A 17208-nucleotide genomic window follows, 5' to 3' on the forward strand; every position below is an offset into this window, starting at 1 on the left:
CGGCATAATAAAATACGATTACAGTTTGAGAGCATGGTTTATTTTTAATTATTTTATTCATGCAGGACTATAGAGACACATTACTAATCAAGCAAGATATATCTATCCACTGTTGGATCAAGGCTTTCCAAAGCTGTCATACCACACAACACGAGTTATCTAATACCATCAGTTACTAGAACCTAGAGTGTTGCACAAGCAGGGCACGTGTGTGAACTATAGAAAAAGACATCTCACCATCATCAGTCTCACCCGAGTGTATGACAGGGAGTTGCATAGTGAGTGTGTGACATGGGGAGAGAGTTCCACAGTGAGTGTGTGTGATGGGAACAGAGTGAATGTGAGAGTGAGAAGCATGGAGAGGGCTCTGCGCTCGGTGTGATGTGAGATGGGGACGGAGCGCGCCGCTGCTACTCGGCGAGTGGCGGGATTCTCTCGAGCTGCAGCTGGAAGCCCGTGGTGGAGCGGTTGACCATGCGTGGCACGGGCTGCGCCTCCACGGGGCCCGGCAGCACGCGGAACCGCGAGAGAATCAGGGCGAGCGTCACGCGCAGCTCGTTCATGGCAAAGTGCTGCCCAATGCAGTTGCTGGTGGGGGGGGGGCACGCAGGGCGAAGGAAGTCATGGTCACAATCACAATTTTATCATCGCTTACATTACCAAAGTCAACCGTGAAATCGGTCTGTAGTAGAGCCATGCTATACAATTATGTGGATAAGTTCCAGCTCTATAAATAAAACATTGCTGTGGCTGTAATGCGACAAATAATGAATATGGGGCACGCAGCGCTTTGCGAGAATATTTCTTCATGAGGATGCAAGTGCAGCCCAGAGAAGGGGTCTGTTGGGCAGCACCACTCCTCTTGTGTGGTGCCATCGTTCCCTTCAGATTTCATTGTACAGAATGTGCTATTTTTACATTAATTTGATGGCTCTTTCATTGGCAGATTTGAGCCAGAAAGGCGCCACGTGTGTCAGCAAAAAATAAAATAAATATTTATTTGATGGCTCTCCGCACTCACTCATCCAGGCAAGACATAAATCCCTATTATAGCCTTAAATAGGCTTGGGCCTAACTGCTGTTAGCGAGCACCTATACAGGCTGGTGGATCACCAGCAAGACACGCAACTGCCTATGTCTCCCCTGTAGCGATACTGCACCAGGTACTAATTTGAGGCTGAGTCAACTTAGCAGAGGCCCAATACCTATTCAATTAATTGTCACCGGTGTTGGCCGTGAGGGGGAATCGAACTTGTGTTGCAGGGTTCGCAGCGCACTTAACCGCTGTGCCACAGCTCCCCACCCATCCAGGACAGGCACCGACACTTATCACCCACGCAGGCTTCAGACACGTTCACTGCTTTCATAATAATCACAATTATTTTATGCTTGGTTATGCTTGGAGCCTCAGTGGTCTCACGAATCAGGAGGCGATGTTCTTCCTGTGTGTAATCTCTAATTGAGTAATTTCTAGGTAATATATTTCAGCCTTGGGATGTTTGACCAGTGTCAGGTACATTGTGTCGTCGTTTTTTGTCCCGAGTCTGGAATTAAACTCCGGAAACTTCTTGCTGCAAAGCAGAAGTGTTACCACTGCGCTAGCGTGACTTATTTTAAGTAAAAATGCGCAGTCCTTTTAAAAAAATCAACTGTCGGATGAAGGCTTCATTGGAGTGGGGGGAGTTATTTAACAATACTTCGACAAACTAGGCAACGTGGGTTGGTGAAGGGGAGAAGGGGACAGGTATGGTTTATTCTTGATTTGAAGCTTTCGTGACTGCAGGAATCCATACTCTTAGGTTATTTCGGTAAAGTCACGTAGTTAGAAATAAAATAAAACATAACTTCAACCGAGAAGATGGATACAAATTGAGCAATCATTGGAATGATGTTATTAACCAGGTAAAACCTTAACTGTTTATGGTTGTTTCCATCCTATCTGCCGGGTACTAGACTACTAGTCTATGTTTCCGAGTTAATTTCCCCCCGCATCCCCAGCTTTCCCAGCCTCCCACTTCCAGCCCCGCCCACTTCCCCCCCGCCTCAAGTCCTCTCTCTCCCCAGCGCTAACGCAGCGCCCCCCTCCCCCTACCCCACCCCCCTCTCTCTCTCCCCCCTTGCTCCCCCCCCCCCTTTCTTACCTATATAACCTCTTGCCACGGCAGCTCTCTCGCCCACTTCAGCATTTTTTTCTTGCTGTGGTTGTAACACCTGATGAAGATGGCTTGTGTTGCAATCAAAACGTCGTGATTTGTTTTATTTGATTTCTAACTATGTGACTTTACTGAAAGAACCAAAGAGTAGGTATGGTTTATAACTCCCCATTGCCAATTATTTTATTTGTGTTCGGGAATCGAACTTGGGTTTCTGGGTTTGTGTGCAATGTGTTAACCACTGACCCGTCGCTCCCCCCCCCCATGTCCCTTGCAGGCTGATCGCGTCGTGGGGCTTCATAGTTTGCGTCGTAACGGCCCGAGTTTGCCTTTGGAGACGGTGGCGGTGAGCAGGAGGGTTTAACGCTCACCGGGGCCCGGCCGAGAAGGGGATGAACGCGTAGGGGTGGCGATTGGCTGTGTTTTCAGGAGAAAATCTCAGAGGGTCATAAACCTGCGGGCAGATGCACAGGCGAGTTAAAATTACATATTGACACATCCAGTGACTTCATGTGCACGCGTACGCACACACTGATCACCACCTCCGTCTCCATTACCCTGCTGGGGAAAGTTATTTTAGTGAGCACCTGTTATACACTCTTAATGAAGGACGTGGGCAGGTGCTCCAAATCGAGGGCAGACACATTTATTGTGGTTAATAGCAATCTTGTGAAGAACAGCACCGTCACTCTGTAAAATGCACCAGCATGTGTGTCACACAAAGCAATTCTTCCGAGTCACCATTAACCATGTTGCTGGTGTCCAAGTCCGGTTAATCATTAACAGTTTTCTCTTAAACCCAATTCTACTACTGATAAACAATCTTTGTCTTTGACAATCATATTTGCACATCACTATTCGAATATTCCTTTAATCATGAGCTGTATGTCTATCTATACCATCCACTTATATCGGTATCTTACACCCATTATACAGTGATACCTCGGTTCACGAACTTAATTCGTGAACTGACTCTGGTCGCGAACCGAATTGGTCGTGAACCGAGGCACATTTTCCCATAGGGTTCAATGTAAATCCGTTCTGACCTTTTTTTTTGGTTTTTGAAGCACAAAAATATGAAACAAATTACAATACACATTAGTACTGTACAGTATAGTAATGTATAAAGAGAGAACACTAACCTTGCTTGAGATGACTTCAGTAAGCACTCAGACGGGTGAACTGTACAATACAGTAAGTACAGTATTGTACAGTAAGGTAGTACAGTACTGTATGTGCTAAAAAGCACACCAAAAAGCAAAAAGTCACTGAAAGTGTCTTCACAGTACTCACAGTACTTCTTTCTGTGTCTCTTCTCTCCACAATCTTCCTACAGGAAGTCACGACCATGTGACAGCCTGGAAATAGCAGAGGTGTGGACTCGAGTCATGTGACTTGGACTCGAGTCAGACTCGAGTCATGAATTTGATGACTTGCGACTCGACTTGGACTTGCATAACAATGACTTTGTCCCACCTATGAGATGTGGACTCGAGTCATGTGACTTGGACTCGAGTCAGACTCGAGTCATGAATTTGATGACTTGCGACTCGACTTGGACTTGCATAACAATGACTTTGTCCCACCTCTGGGAAATAGCATTAAAATGGCCGCGGCTCCTGTTCGTGAACCGAAGCGGAGTTCGTGAACCGGAGCATATTTTTATGAACTTTTCTGTTCGTGAACCGAGTTGTTCGTGAACTGAAGCGTTCGTGAACCGAGGTATCACTGTATGTACTGTATGTGTACAGTATACGTACTGTATGTGTCACCATTGTACAACTTACTACTTTACATGTGTTCTATTTTCAATAGCATTGCAAGTATTCATACTCTGGGTACATGGGCATGGTTATAGACTAAACAGTATTAGGGTTAGAGAATTACAATGACAGTAGGTAATTACAGTGCATCATCCCTTTACCATGCACAGTGCTAAAACCCCTCTAATTGCATATATCACAAACGAACAATTCAAAGCCAAGATTAACGTCTAGAACAAGTCTAGAGCAAGTCTAGAACATTTATATAATGATCAAAAACAACCTTTGGGTCCTTTACCTGTAAAATGCACCAGCACGTGTGTCACACACAGCAATTCTTCCGAGTCGCCATTAACCATGTGACAGGTGTCCAAGTGCGGTTATTCAATAACCCTGGCAGCCACCTACAGACCCAACTCAGTCATCACATGCTGCTGTACACACATGCATTGATGTACTGCACAGCACATCAGGACTTTCACAGAACCACACTTTACTCCCTTGCTGCAGAAGGATATAATTAAAAGAGTGGACCCTTCCTAATGTGCCACACACCTATTATTAAGTTGATAGCAGGTTGGTACAGAGCTCAATTCCCAGCAATTTAAGTGTTAGGACGCCAACACATGATCCTTATGGCGGTACCCCGGGGTACCAAATAATACAAAATGGCTGAGGCAATTAAATATTTTATTTCTGGGACACTATTTTCCCCAGGGGTGGACTTAACTCCACGACTGGGGTACCAATCAATCCGAAATCAGTGCTACTCCGTGATGTCGAAACGCCAAATAGCATGAAAAAATCCATTTTCAAAAAATTCTACTTTGAATAATGCATTGTGTACAGTTCGTCGAGATGAGTCGATTGCCGCATCGCTGACCATCAACAAACTAAAAATGACTGCATCACGGACATTATGCGGGAGCCGGTGTACTATGGTACCCCAGGATACCGCCATAAGGTTCACATGTTGCACTCGGGAGCCTTTGATTTGACACAGCACCAACAGTAGGCCCGGCTACTTTGCTTGTCTCTTTAAGCTCGTACCCTCCCCTTGTGCTCTATCCTTTTATACCCTTCGAGCCCCTTCTCTCGAAGCTTCCCTCACACTCCACACCGCTCTCGAGCATTCATCGTCCTTCTTCCCTCAACGGTTCTCAACCGTCGCCTCAACACTCAACTTTCGCTTCCCGCCTTTTCAGTTTGAACCTCCACCTCCAATCCCTTTGAACCTCGCCTCCCGACCAATCACTGTGGAGCCCTCTCTGCACCAATGGGAGGCATTGGCCTACTTCCTTGACTGTCTGCCAGTATGTTTGCTGCAGGTGAGTTGTCTGTTGTCTCGTTTATTACAGAAGTTTCCCAGGTTTTACGCCAATGCACACACGACAGAATTACCATCAGTAAACCTGAGGGGGGCCAAGGTCTCTTAAGTTTACTGAGACTAATCACCTCTGGTGTGGATGTCCAGGGGTTAATACTGGAATTTTAGCTGGTGGTGAGGCAAGTTGGCAAATACTGTTTAGCCAGCACCTGATTAGGACAGCCTGGCACAAGAGGGGGTTCTGTGGCCAGCAGCATGACGTGCTACCTTTACCCACCCAAGTGCTGATGATAACACACAACACTGGGCATTAATTTACAGCTGAGTTGACATCGGAGCGATCCAGGACAGGTTCAGGCACTCCTTGCTTGATGCGGCCAGGAATCTAACCCAGGTCACCAGGTATGTAGTGAAGTGCCCAAACCCAATTCTGCTGCTGCCCGGGTGCTTGCGGCCAGGCCCCACGCACGCGGGACTTCGGCTGAACAAACCAAGCGGTGCGAACAAGCAATGCCTCCCCTCTTCCCTGGAGAATGGGGGACCATGCCGAGAACTTATCTTGGCTTGGATCGACAAACTAATTCTGTCTCACCCAAATGTCTCCAGTACTGCGGTGGCACTCACCAGCAGAAGGGAGTGCTGATTGGTCGACTTTCCAGGTCAATCGACTCGAGTTCTGCACCCACTGTGCTACGATCTGCTGTGGAAATGCCGACCCCAACCTGACCGTGTTCGTCACATGTTGCAATGCATCCGACATTATTATGCTGCAGATCTGGTCAGTTTTTCTTCGACCCTACATCCACACGATCCAGAAAGAGTGCCTTCATCGCCATATTGCTGCTGATGTCAGGTATCAAGCCAAACCGTGGATCAGAGCTCAACTTTGGATTTGTAAATGCATGCTCCCTAGTAAACAAGACGGGATTGATCCAATATCAGATCAACAAATGTCGACTCGACATTTAAGTTAAAGTTAGATATGGATGCCTCGATAACCTCTAAAAATGCACGCGAGCAGTGCACATGTGGTTTGCCAACACGGTGGCGTGTCGCATAGTGTGATGAGGCGAAAGTTGATGGTTACACCCCTGGCTTACCTCTGTGGCAGTTCTAGCTGGTGTGACCGAGTTTAGGAGTATGGGTGTGGGGAAGCCCAATTATGCAAATTTAGCTGCCATGAAAGGGGGAATAAAGAACGGGTTTGGAGGCACTTGACGTGAGGAGAAGGGAGTGGGGCCAGCAAATAGCAGCAGCAGCCAGGAGCTGGAAGCCTCTACCCACCGCGGGAGTGTGGAGGCACCACACCAAGGGAAGCCACCTGCTCTGTCTATAGCTGCAGTGTGGTCACACCACACCAAGGGAGCCAGCCTTGCTCTAATTACTGCTACAAGGTGGACACGCCAAGGGAGCCACCAGTGCTCTACCTACTGTTAGACTGTGGAGACACCACTCCAAAGAAGGCACGAAAAGCTTTGCATATTGCTACAGGCCGACTGGGACACACAGGACCGTGAGACCCTATAAACGGGCGTGCTTGTGGGTGTATAAGGGTGATAGTCGTTCGGGTGCGTTGCGTGTAAAAACGGGTTCCTTTTCTTCATTAAGTTCCATATAGAGCGCACAAGTCAGACAATAATTGTGGGGTTCTGCCTTTCTGTATTCATGAAAGTATCGCCTATAAAAGAGTGGCAAAACGACCAACCCGCCTGGTGTGTTACATCCCTCCCCAAGGAATCATACTTCCCATAAACAATGCAACTATTCCGAATCATTACTCATAGTATTGACAAAGCTTGATTTTCGGAACTCACTACTCTCCAGGATGTCTGAAAAAAACATTAGCAAGCTACGCGTGCAAAATTCTTTGGCATGTGTCGTGACAGGCACTGTAAAGTCCAACAATGTTGGTCCGGTGCTCGCTTGTGATGCATTGGCTTCTGGTTGCTGAACAAATACATATAAGATCGCACTCATTACACACAAAGTGCTTGCCACAAATGAACCACGACATTTTGCTGATTTCAAGGTGCATAAACCATCATGCAAACTCTGGTCATCCTCACAGTGGCTTTTGTATAACCACTGCATAACGCGTATTCAAATGCGCTTCTGCGGCCGTCTGGAATGCTCTTCATTTTTTAGAACAGTTTCTTGTGTTCAGTTTGTTGTCCTTCCCCCGCACCTCCAATTTTCATGGCTGGCTATGTACAGTGCGAAAGAAGTTCAACGTACATACATTTCATACACGTGCAGTATTAATCAGGACGGCCGCTGGATTTGAACCGTTAACTTGTATGTATGTTGTATGTATGTTCAACTTCTTTCGCACCGTACATAGTCAACCGTGCTAATCGGACGTGCAGGGACGGATAACAAACTAAACACAAAAATAACTTATGCAACAAGCGGAAAATGCGCTACCGCTGAGCTGCATCACTACGTTCTCTCCTTTGGCAGTCATTCCATCACCAGTCTCATTAATCGGGCAATACATTTTTCAGACCCAAGCCTACTTCCTTCAAAGTCAATATGCATCTTATTTTCAATAACTCTGCAAGTGGGGCTTAAGTTTAAAATCGTCACAATTGCATTGTATTTGTTATTCAAAATCATGAAAATATCCTAAAATTGTCATGCTCTGCCTATATTTGTTTCAGAAGGAAGGAATGTGAACACGGACAAAACAATCTTCATGTCGAGGCTACGAATGTATTGAATCTGTACGTGCAGGTCCAATACAGAGGCCAGGTGAGTGCAGTTCACACATGAGACACTGCCATAGTTCAATGAAGCAGCGTGCACACTAGGAGGTTGGAGACAAACCTCTGGGTCCTTCCAGAACTCTGGGTTTCTGTGCAAGCAGTAGATGTTGATGAAAACTCGGATTCCTGCACGTTTGCACAGCACAGGGGGTGGGAGGCAAAGATAAATGAACCTAGAGTTGCTAAAGTTTCCCAAAATGTGTAGTCACACAGCTCCCCATCATGGTGCAACTGAGAATAGAATCACATGGGCCAGGGGTCTGCGACTCCAGATCTTGTTCCGGAAGTCCAGATGGAGTGAAAGTGGCACGAAGAACTTCAGGATTGGACAGCATGAGTCAAGGACCAGCCATTTAACAGAAGAATAAAGACACGTAAACTACAGTATGGTATAAAAAAATAAACCTATTATCATATCATATTTTCTACCTACGTGACTTTACCGAAAGAACCAAAGAGTATGAATGCATATATTATCAGAGTATTGTGGTTAATGCGGACATGATTCCTTGTAAAAGGTTTCAGTTTGGTGTTTTAACATCTGAACACTTGTTTAATTCTCAGAAAAAAGGGGAAAAACATTATCATATTTTGGTACTGGCAAAGGAGGTCACATGATGTAGATGCTCACCCCGAGCTCTCATTACTCTGATAGTGCATTGTCTTTGAGCTGTACGCCTTTAGGTGTCCTCTGGTCTAACACCGTTTGAGACGAGGCTCAAAATAAAGCTATCTCTGGTGTGGACCAATCAGTTTCAAGGACATTGCATATATTATCAATGTATATTTTTTGTTTGCATTCTGACCACAAGCATCGTGGTTAATGCAGACAAGATTCCTTGTAAAAGGTTTCAGTTTGGTGTTTTAACATCTTAACACCTGTTTTGTTGCCAGAAAAAAGGGGAAATAGCTATTATCATACAGTATGGTAATTTAGTTTTTACAGTTATTCTAACCTACAAAGGTTTTATTAACTGGGACTCCAACCCACAACTCCTCGCCGGGACCCTCGTCCATCGCTCGCATCCCTCTCCCCGTGTCACTCACTCCACCGCCTGTCCACTCCCAATGGGCCTTGGAGTTCGAGTGTGCTCCGGACTTGTAAAAATGTGGCACCAGCCGTGGACAGAGTCGGCGCAAAGTGACAACAAATATGGGGTTGAAAGAAGACTAGGTAAAGCGTTAGGATCTGTGGAATGGGGTGGGAGGCTAGAAATTTCAGCTCACTGAAGTTAGGCCAGAGCCGAGGAGGTTAGGAGCTAGGACCTGTGGGGATGATGCGCCCGTCGCACAAGGTGATTGGTTTGCTCGTCTTCCTGGAGATGGCGGGCACCGTGGACTGCAGGCGCATCGATTCCTTGATGCACATGGTGGTGTAGGACAGCTGGGAAAGGTCGTCCCTGCAAGGGGACATGCATGCACGGTGATTGCAGATCACAGTCCAACGTCAGTTTGTGTCCTGTTTACCACAGGTCTAAGTCAGCTGAAAATTTGGGCATCGTATTCAGGCTCGATGCCTGAACGCGAGTGTTGCTCTCGCCCACTGAGTTGCACTGCCTGGCAATGTATATTTTATTGTACACGTTGATTGCAAACAATGAAGAACAAAACGGCTTCCAACATTTTTAATATTCTGTATTTCTAAAACTTTTCATCAAATTGCTCCTGAATATGAAAAGTAAAGGCGCAGCCCTGCAGTTTCTAGCTCACACGACTGCTGAAAGAGCAGCCTCCAGGAGAGGGAGCTCTCGAGAGCCCTTCCAGGCCTTCTCTCTCACGATGGCCAGACGTCTTGATGAAGGTTCCTTCATGTAGACAAAAGTAGATATATGAAATGTTTCTCCATATCTGTGGTTCTCAAACCTGTGGGTCGTGCTCCCCTGGGGTGGCACACACTGTGGCATGGATACCATGCAAGAAAAGTGCAGGAACTATTTAAAACTAGCACAGGGAATGTCAGTACCCTGTTGTGGTGACAAATTCACTCATGCACAACATGAAATAAATGACTTATGAACACAAAACTCACAAGGACAAGGCATGAAATAAGTGCCTTATTAACAGTGGTCTTGATTTGGGGCACCACGCCAACAATGTTTATAACTTTTGCTCTAAATGAAGTAATCCAAGTAAATATTTAATCCAGGTGGTCCATTGACATTGACCCTGTAGAACAGATTCTGCTACTGCAAATATTGTTTTGTCATCAGCCTCTAAGAAGAAGGAGAAATTGATGGGTTGAGAGGAACACTGAAATAAATACAACTGATTCACAAAATCAGCCTGAAAACCATTCTCCTGGAGAGTTTCAGGAGTCATCTCCAGAAAGAAGCTTTGTGTTCTCTTCACTTGAGAGTGTGCAGAGTGTTTTCCATGTCGCATGCCAAACCTCTCACCAGGTGAGGAAGGTTCGGCCTGCAAGCAGGCTTGTGACCTCGGCACGGCAAGCATCCTGGTGGTGAGGGTTGTGAGCCATGGCATGTAGGGCCCAGGCCAGGCCACTGGCTGTAGTGTCATGGCCAGCAAACATGAAGGTATCCACCTCGGCCTGTATGTCCTCCTCGGTCAGCCCATTGCCCTTGTCATCCTGAAAAGTGGGGAAGCCGGTCGTTGCAAATAATTATTCATACCTATTGTGACCCTACGTGCAACCGAGAGGCCACAATATCCATGCCATCAACGCTCTTCACGATCGGACGCTCACCTGCACGCTGAGCAAGATGTCGAGGAAGTCAAGGTACCGCTTTGCTTTGATCTTCTCCAGTTCATCTTCCCCACGCAATGCCTCCTTGCGTTCTTTGATCACTTTCGCTGATTAGCAGTACACGTATACACACGCACAAAAATAATATTCTACATTTAGCCTTAGACTTCTGTGATGCATGTTATTTGCAGAGTTGTGACCTGCACTTCACTGATCACCCTCTACGTTTACGGGGTTCCTATTTTCTGGCAGATAAAGGCAAATGTTTTCTTTTTAAGCTGTCTACGAGTAGAGCGGAGACACTGCTGTTGGTACACTGCACCGTGACCCTCACCCCTATCGTCTTATCATGCGAAGCAGGGTATCTTAGTCTGCGCACATGATAGTTGGCGTGCCTGTGCGCGCGCCCACCATACCTGTGTGTTCGTGTGCGATGTTGCACGCCTTGCGAAAGCGGAATCCCAGTGGACTCAGGTTGAAGATGACATCAAAGTGGTATGGGAAGATCCGGATCCGACGGTGCACCATTTCCGTGAGATCAAACACCGCCGATACGTAGGAGTTGTCACTGGCCACCAAGAGCGGGGCACGGGCGAGAGAGGTCACGCGAGTTACAAGACGCCGCTCAGTGGCTATTAGCGCACGTGACAGACGGCTGGTAATTTGGGGAAGACCTCTTGACATGTTTCGGTTGAAGAGAATCGCTATGGGAAATCTCAGTTTGCTATTACATTTGTAGGTAATTTAAGAACCTGGATCATGAGACTGAGGCGTGTGGATGCCTGTGCAGTGAATATAAACATCTTAGTGGTTTAGTGCAAGGTTATGCATCACACTTTGCCAAGGTCATTCTGCATTATGCAATCACTATGATCATGGACTAGGCAGAGGCACAGGGAATAAAACTCACAATGGGACATTTGCACCTGAGACGTCGAGTCGGTGATTATGGTTAACTGGGAGCTATCCAGGACGTAGCCAGGCCTCGCTGGGCATTACAGCTAAATCAGATTTGCGTGCTGCAGGTGTGAGAAGTGCCTTGATTGCACAAGTGCTTTTCAAATTGGCGCTTTCTTTCGTGCTCTCTTTTAATGCACAATGGCAACAGCCACGTGTCCAGGAGCTGAATGCCAATGTCGAGGCTTGCGAGCCCCTGCCCCATGCCGCAGTGCTTCCAGCTCTGCACGGCCTCCGCGTGCCCCGCCGGGTCACCTGTCCGTCTGGCAGCTGCTGCGGTAGCTGAAGGCACACTTCATGATGCTGTCCAGCATCATGAGGCTGATGTCCTCAAACACGTCAAACAAGTTCTCCTTCTTCATCCTCTTCTCCCATTTGTCCTGTTTGATGCAAGTGAAAGACAAAGACAAACGATCCCCATATAGCCTTTAATGTATTTTTGTGAGTGAGAAGCGCTCAAACGGACCTCTTTGACTCAATACATTAGGTTACAAATGTTTTTTTGGTTTTATTTTTTCACAGCACCAGAGGGGCAACCCGGACTTTAAACATGCCTTCCCCTCTGCACAGAAAACCTGGACTTCTGGATTCGGGCCTGCTTCGTAAAACTAAAGCCGATGCCTGTGTTAGTCTGCCCCACACTCCACGTGTTCAATGGTGGAAAGAGCCCCACGCAAAAAATCTAAGGCCTCTTCTCCACTCACTTCCCCAATTAAGGAAAGAACCGAGACCCCTCATGGAGGAACTCGTGGGATGCTACAAACTCTTCTCAAAAAAGTCAACTCTCCCAATATACCCGGAAGATTAGTCTACTTACAGAGGAAAATACCAACCTATTCCGAGTCCTCAACAAAAAGTTAAGTGGCATCAGTGAGAGTGGAGAAGCAAGATTCCATGATGACATCTTTCCAGGTGGCACTAGAGGAACAGGGGGAGTTCAGCAAAACACATAATGCCAAACTCAATGAGCTAGAGGATGCATTCAACAAAAGAGAGCCGAAAACAACAACTCAAGGTCTTTGGTGTTACAGAGCGGGGAGGTCACAGTTTCCCTAGGAGTCCACAACTACATCAGAAAGCACCTACCTACCTTCTGTGCTAGCTAACCCCAAGACTCCAGTCCAGCAACCGATACATTCAGACTGGATCATTCAGGCCTACTGGGTTGGAATGAAAGAGGGACAAGGCTCCATGTATACAGGCAACCCGTGACTCTGCCCTCTGTTAATTCTCTTCTCTAATCAACATGGTGCTGCGGATGCGCTAAGGATGGCAAGAATTTCAAGGGTAAAGGTACTCAAATAGAGGGAAACCAGGTTCTCATAGTCCCTGACCTTACTCTGGAAGACTCTAAAAAGAGGAACCTACTTTTCCCCTGCATAGTGGCCTGTTGAACAGGGATGGGCTGCACTCAGTACTGCTTTGCCCATCCGAACTCCGGATCAACATCGGAGGGAGGAGGTGGAATATCCTGACCCCAGGTAAGATGATGGGGTGCCGGGAGATCCAGGAGATTCGACAGGGACCAAGGGTTAATGGAAGACAATGTCAATGGAGTCCCGCCTGAAGCAGCTGGTCGCTGGACAGAGCGGTGTGGTAATTCTGGTCCTGCATCTCCAGCGCCGGGACAACGCGTATTCTTACATGGGCAGTGCAGCACAGGGAACTCTTACGCCCCAAACAACTCTCTTCTTTGCCTTCTTGCACCATCCCCTTCCTCTTTATTCCTCCCACTACCTCCCATCGACCACTCCAGATGGACCTTGTATTGCGGCTTTGTTCTTTTCCTTCTAGGATCCCTCGTAGTCGAGTGATTTTCCTCCAGGTGTCACTTGTCTGGGTTGTGAGATGGGCCTGGCTGGCCATGGTTCCGGAGGTGGCTGAACAGGCCGATCCAAGACCTGCAGATCTTGATGCAGTGGGGACAGGGATAGTTCATCCTGGAGCTCAGACGTGTTGCCTCTGTCTCCGGTGTATGTGTATGTACTTTGAAGCATGCTCTTTTCCCGGCTATCAATGCTCTTTGTTGGGCCTTAAAGTGTTCAGTTCCATTGTTTATTTTGGTCCTCCATGACGGTCTATCAAGGCATAGATTTCCCAATTGTTTGGCTCTATATGGCTTTACTTGAGGTGTGTTTTAACGTTGTGATGAAAATGCTTCTTTTGACCTCCAGGGGCACTGGATCCATCCCTGAGCTGGAAAGAAAAGATTTGCTTATGAAGCCTTGAGTCATTCATCCTGACTAGGTGACTTGCCCATCTGAGTTAGTGCTTCATGATAGTGGCTTCTGTACTGGATGAGTTGGATCGCTCCAGGACACTTATGTTAGTTAGTCTTTCTTCTCAGCTGTTTAGTGTTTTCCTGATGCAGCATTGATGACACTTTGAGGGATTTGCTGTGTCTGCGATAGGAGGTTCAGGTTTCTGCACCATATAATAGGATAGGAATGATAACAGCATTATAAACAACCACTTTGGTCTTGGTCTTGGTGGTAATGTCGTGAACTTCAAAGCCCCTGTTTATAAGCTTGGGAAATGCAGCACTAGCTATAGCAATCTGATGTTGGATTTCATCATCAATTAAGACATTGCTGGAGAGATGGCTGCCTAAGTATGGGAAACTGGGAATGTTTTCTAGTATTGGATTGTTAGTAGTGATTTTGGTGAGTGGTAGGTGTGCTCCCGGAGCTTGTTGGAAGAGGATCTTTGTTTGGCTGATAATGAGTGTTAGACCCATCTTGCTGTAAGCTTCTATCAATATGTAGTGGTTTAAATACTCGCCACGCGCGGGAGATTGCACGCACGTGTGAGCGCAGTACAGTGGGGGCATGTGAGGATGGGTGTTGTTGTCAAGGCTCAGAAGGGTAGGCCAGAGATGGGTTGAGGGTAATTAAGGACGCAAGACGGTGATTGGTTGGTGGGTGTTGTTGTCGAGGTCTGTTTGGCGCCACGTTGTCGGGAAAAACAACAGGTGGTGGAGGGGGGCTAGGAGCGGGGGTCGTCGGAGGGACGCCGATTAATCAATTCGAAGTTAATTGGGTCAGGCATGAAATGCAGGGTAATTGGAGCTGAGGGGAGTTCGCGCCTGGGGAGAGAAGAAGACGGTCGGAGCTGAAGCGGTGGAGAAGAGTAGGGTAGCAGTGGAGAAGTATAAGGTAGCAGTGGAGAAGTATAGGGTAGCAGTGGAGAAGTATCGGGTAGCAGTGGAGAAGTATAAGGTAACAGTGGAGTGAGCGACGCGTAGAGTAGCATGGAGTGTGACGGCGAAGCCAGCAGAAAGCGGCTGGAGTGTGACGGCGTAGCCAGCAGAAAGCAGCTGGAGTGTGACGGAGAAATCGATAGAGACGCGGCCGGAGTGTGACGGAGAGCCGCGGGAGAGCGGCTGAACTGACGGCGGAAGCGGAGAGGAGAGTCGACGGAGACGCGGAGCGAGCGAGGCCGGCGGAACGCGGCGAGCGAGCGGAGAGCATGTGGGGCAATGTTAAATGATGTTGGTGAAATAAATTGATGAAAGAAAAGTAAGAAGCTGTCGCGTGAAGTTCAGCACTACATATAAGTTGACTTTGGCCTGAAGGTCAGCTTCTGAGCAGGCACTGACTTGGGCATCATCTACATATTGGAATGTGATTGAGGTTCTCGACTTGGCTCTCAAACGGTTGATGTGGAATGTTCCCGTCTGTCCTATATGTGATATGCATGCCTCAGGGGAGTCTGCCCTCTGTCAGGTGAAGCATTCCCACCAGGAAGATAGAGAAAAGAGTTGGTGCGATAATGCCCCCTTGCTTCAGTTCTTACCTTGATTGACTCTGTGGTTTCACCACCTGATAGGATGACAGCCTTCATACCATCATGCAGAAGACGGAGGATGTTTACAAATTTTGTTGGGCAGCCATATCTTAGAAGGATTCTCCATAGTGCTTCACGATTAACAGAGTCAAAAGCTTTACTCAGATTTAAAAAGGCCATGTACAGTAGTAGTCTGCTCCTGGCATTTTTCTTGGATTTGACGGGCTGAGAAGATCATGTCTGAAGTTCCCCTGCCAGGTCGGAGGCCACTCTGGGATTCAGGAAGGAGTTTTTCAGCAAGGGGTAGAAGTCTGTTTAGGAGAATTCTTGGAAGTATTTTTCCAGAGGTGGCAAGGACAGAGATTCCTCTGTAGTTGCCACCGTCTGATTTGTCACTTTTATTGAATATGGTGACAATGATGGCATATTTCAGTTGGTTGGGAAGGTTTTCATCATTACAGATCCTGGCTATGAGGGAGTGAAGGCGTTGTCCTCCATGTTTGTAAATAACAGCAGGTATCTGGTCTGGCCCACTGGCTTTGTTCTGTTTCATCTGCTTGACAGCTTTGGCCACGTCAAGTATCGTTGGTTCTTCAGCCTCAGTGGTGGGGTGTTGCGGAATCTCACTAACTATAGAATGCCAGCTCAGCACTCTAATCTCTAAGCTACTCATTGCCTTCTGTCATGGAGTAAGTAAAACATTAAAATAACATTCTTGATTTGAAGCTTTCGTGACTGCAGGAATCCATACTGGTTCAGTAGTTCCACTGCTGGATTATGTTTTCTGCCTGAGAATGACCGCTTATGTTATGATCGAAACGTCGTGATATATTATTTTTTGTTTTATTTTTCTACCTACGTGACTTTACCGAAAGAACCAAAGAGTATTAAAAGAACAAGTTTACCAGAAGTTTGACCTTTGAGTCTTCCACATTGTTGCAAGTTCATCTCAGTTGATTCCAATGACAAATATGTATTTGAGAGGCTCACGGAGTGCCCCGTCCCCCGCGCAACCACCACCGCCACCACTTCCACCACCGCTGCTGCCACCACTTCCACCACCACCGCCGCCTGCTTGAAGGTTCCACGAGAGGGCGTGGCCCGGAGGTGGGGCCTAGCCACGCCTGGGTGGATAAAAGGGGGAGCGGACCCCCAGCTCGGGGCTCGTGTGTGGGGTCCTGGGTCCTGGCGTGTCGCTCTTCACTGACATCTCTCTCCGTCTTCCCACCACATGGACAATCTCCTGCGTGGGTTCCATCGCCATCGTCGTCACGCCGCCAGCCAGTGGCGGAGACGAGTGAGGGTGAGAGAACCACGCCGAGTGATCGGCTGTGCATGTAGCCAGTAGAGGTGTTATTGCCTAGAGTATATTTAGTGGGAGGAAGAACCAGTGTTGGCCTGTGTTATGCCCAGTGTGAGTAATAAAGAAGAAGTACCCTCTATATGACATGTCGTGGAAGTCGCTCATTACACATGTTTGGGGGTGGGAATATTAAAATTACACATTTGGATTCAGCACCATCCATAGTGCAGTACTAAGAACCATAATCCTTGCCATGGCTACTGCAGGGTAAGTGCCCACGGCGTGTGTGACAACTGCATGAGCTTACGATGAGCACTTGGGTGCTCTCCACCATGAGAGACACGTAGGGCTTCAGAATCTCCATGTGGAAGCCGGGGCTGAGCATACGACGACTCCGGAACCACCTTGGACCAGATGAGGTGAGGAGACTCAATCCTGTCCACAAGTAAC

At 47.4% G+C, this 17208-nt stretch overlaps 1 protein-coding gene across 2 annotated transcripts in view; it reads right to left on the reverse strand.

The window, feature by feature from the left end:
• Positions 1-37: 37 nt before the first annotated feature.
• The window catches only part of LOC144943273 (cytochrome P450 4B1-like), a 57533-nt gene continuing 40362 nt past the window's right edge, over positions 38-17208 (reverse strand). For both annotated transcript variants that reach the window (XM_078870614.1, XM_078870615.1), the window contains exons 4-12: positions 17066-17193; positions 11925-12049; positions 11129-11280; positions 10713-10819; positions 10405-10595; positions 9275-9408; positions 8070-8134; positions 2525-2607; positions 38-588 (exon numbers count right to left, since the gene is read on the reverse strand). In XM_078870614.1, coding sequence (XP_078726740.1) covers positions 411-588; positions 2525-2607; positions 8070-8134; positions 9275-9408; positions 10405-10595; positions 10713-10819; positions 11129-11280; positions 11925-12049; positions 17066-17193 — 1163 coding nt within the window. In that variant the 3' untranslated portion in view covers positions 38-410. The remainder of the gene's footprint in view (positions 589-2524; positions 2608-8069; positions 8135-9274; positions 9409-10404; positions 10596-10712; positions 10820-11128; positions 11281-11924; positions 12050-17065; positions 17194-17208) is intronic.

This window comes from Lampetra fluviatilis, chromosome 30 (genome assembly GCF_964198595.1).
Source record: "Lampetra fluviatilis chromosome 30, kcLamFluv1.1, whole genome shotgun sequence".
NCBI lineage: Eukaryota > Metazoa > Chordata > Hyperoartia > Petromyzontiformes > Petromyzontidae > Lampetra > Lampetra fluviatilis.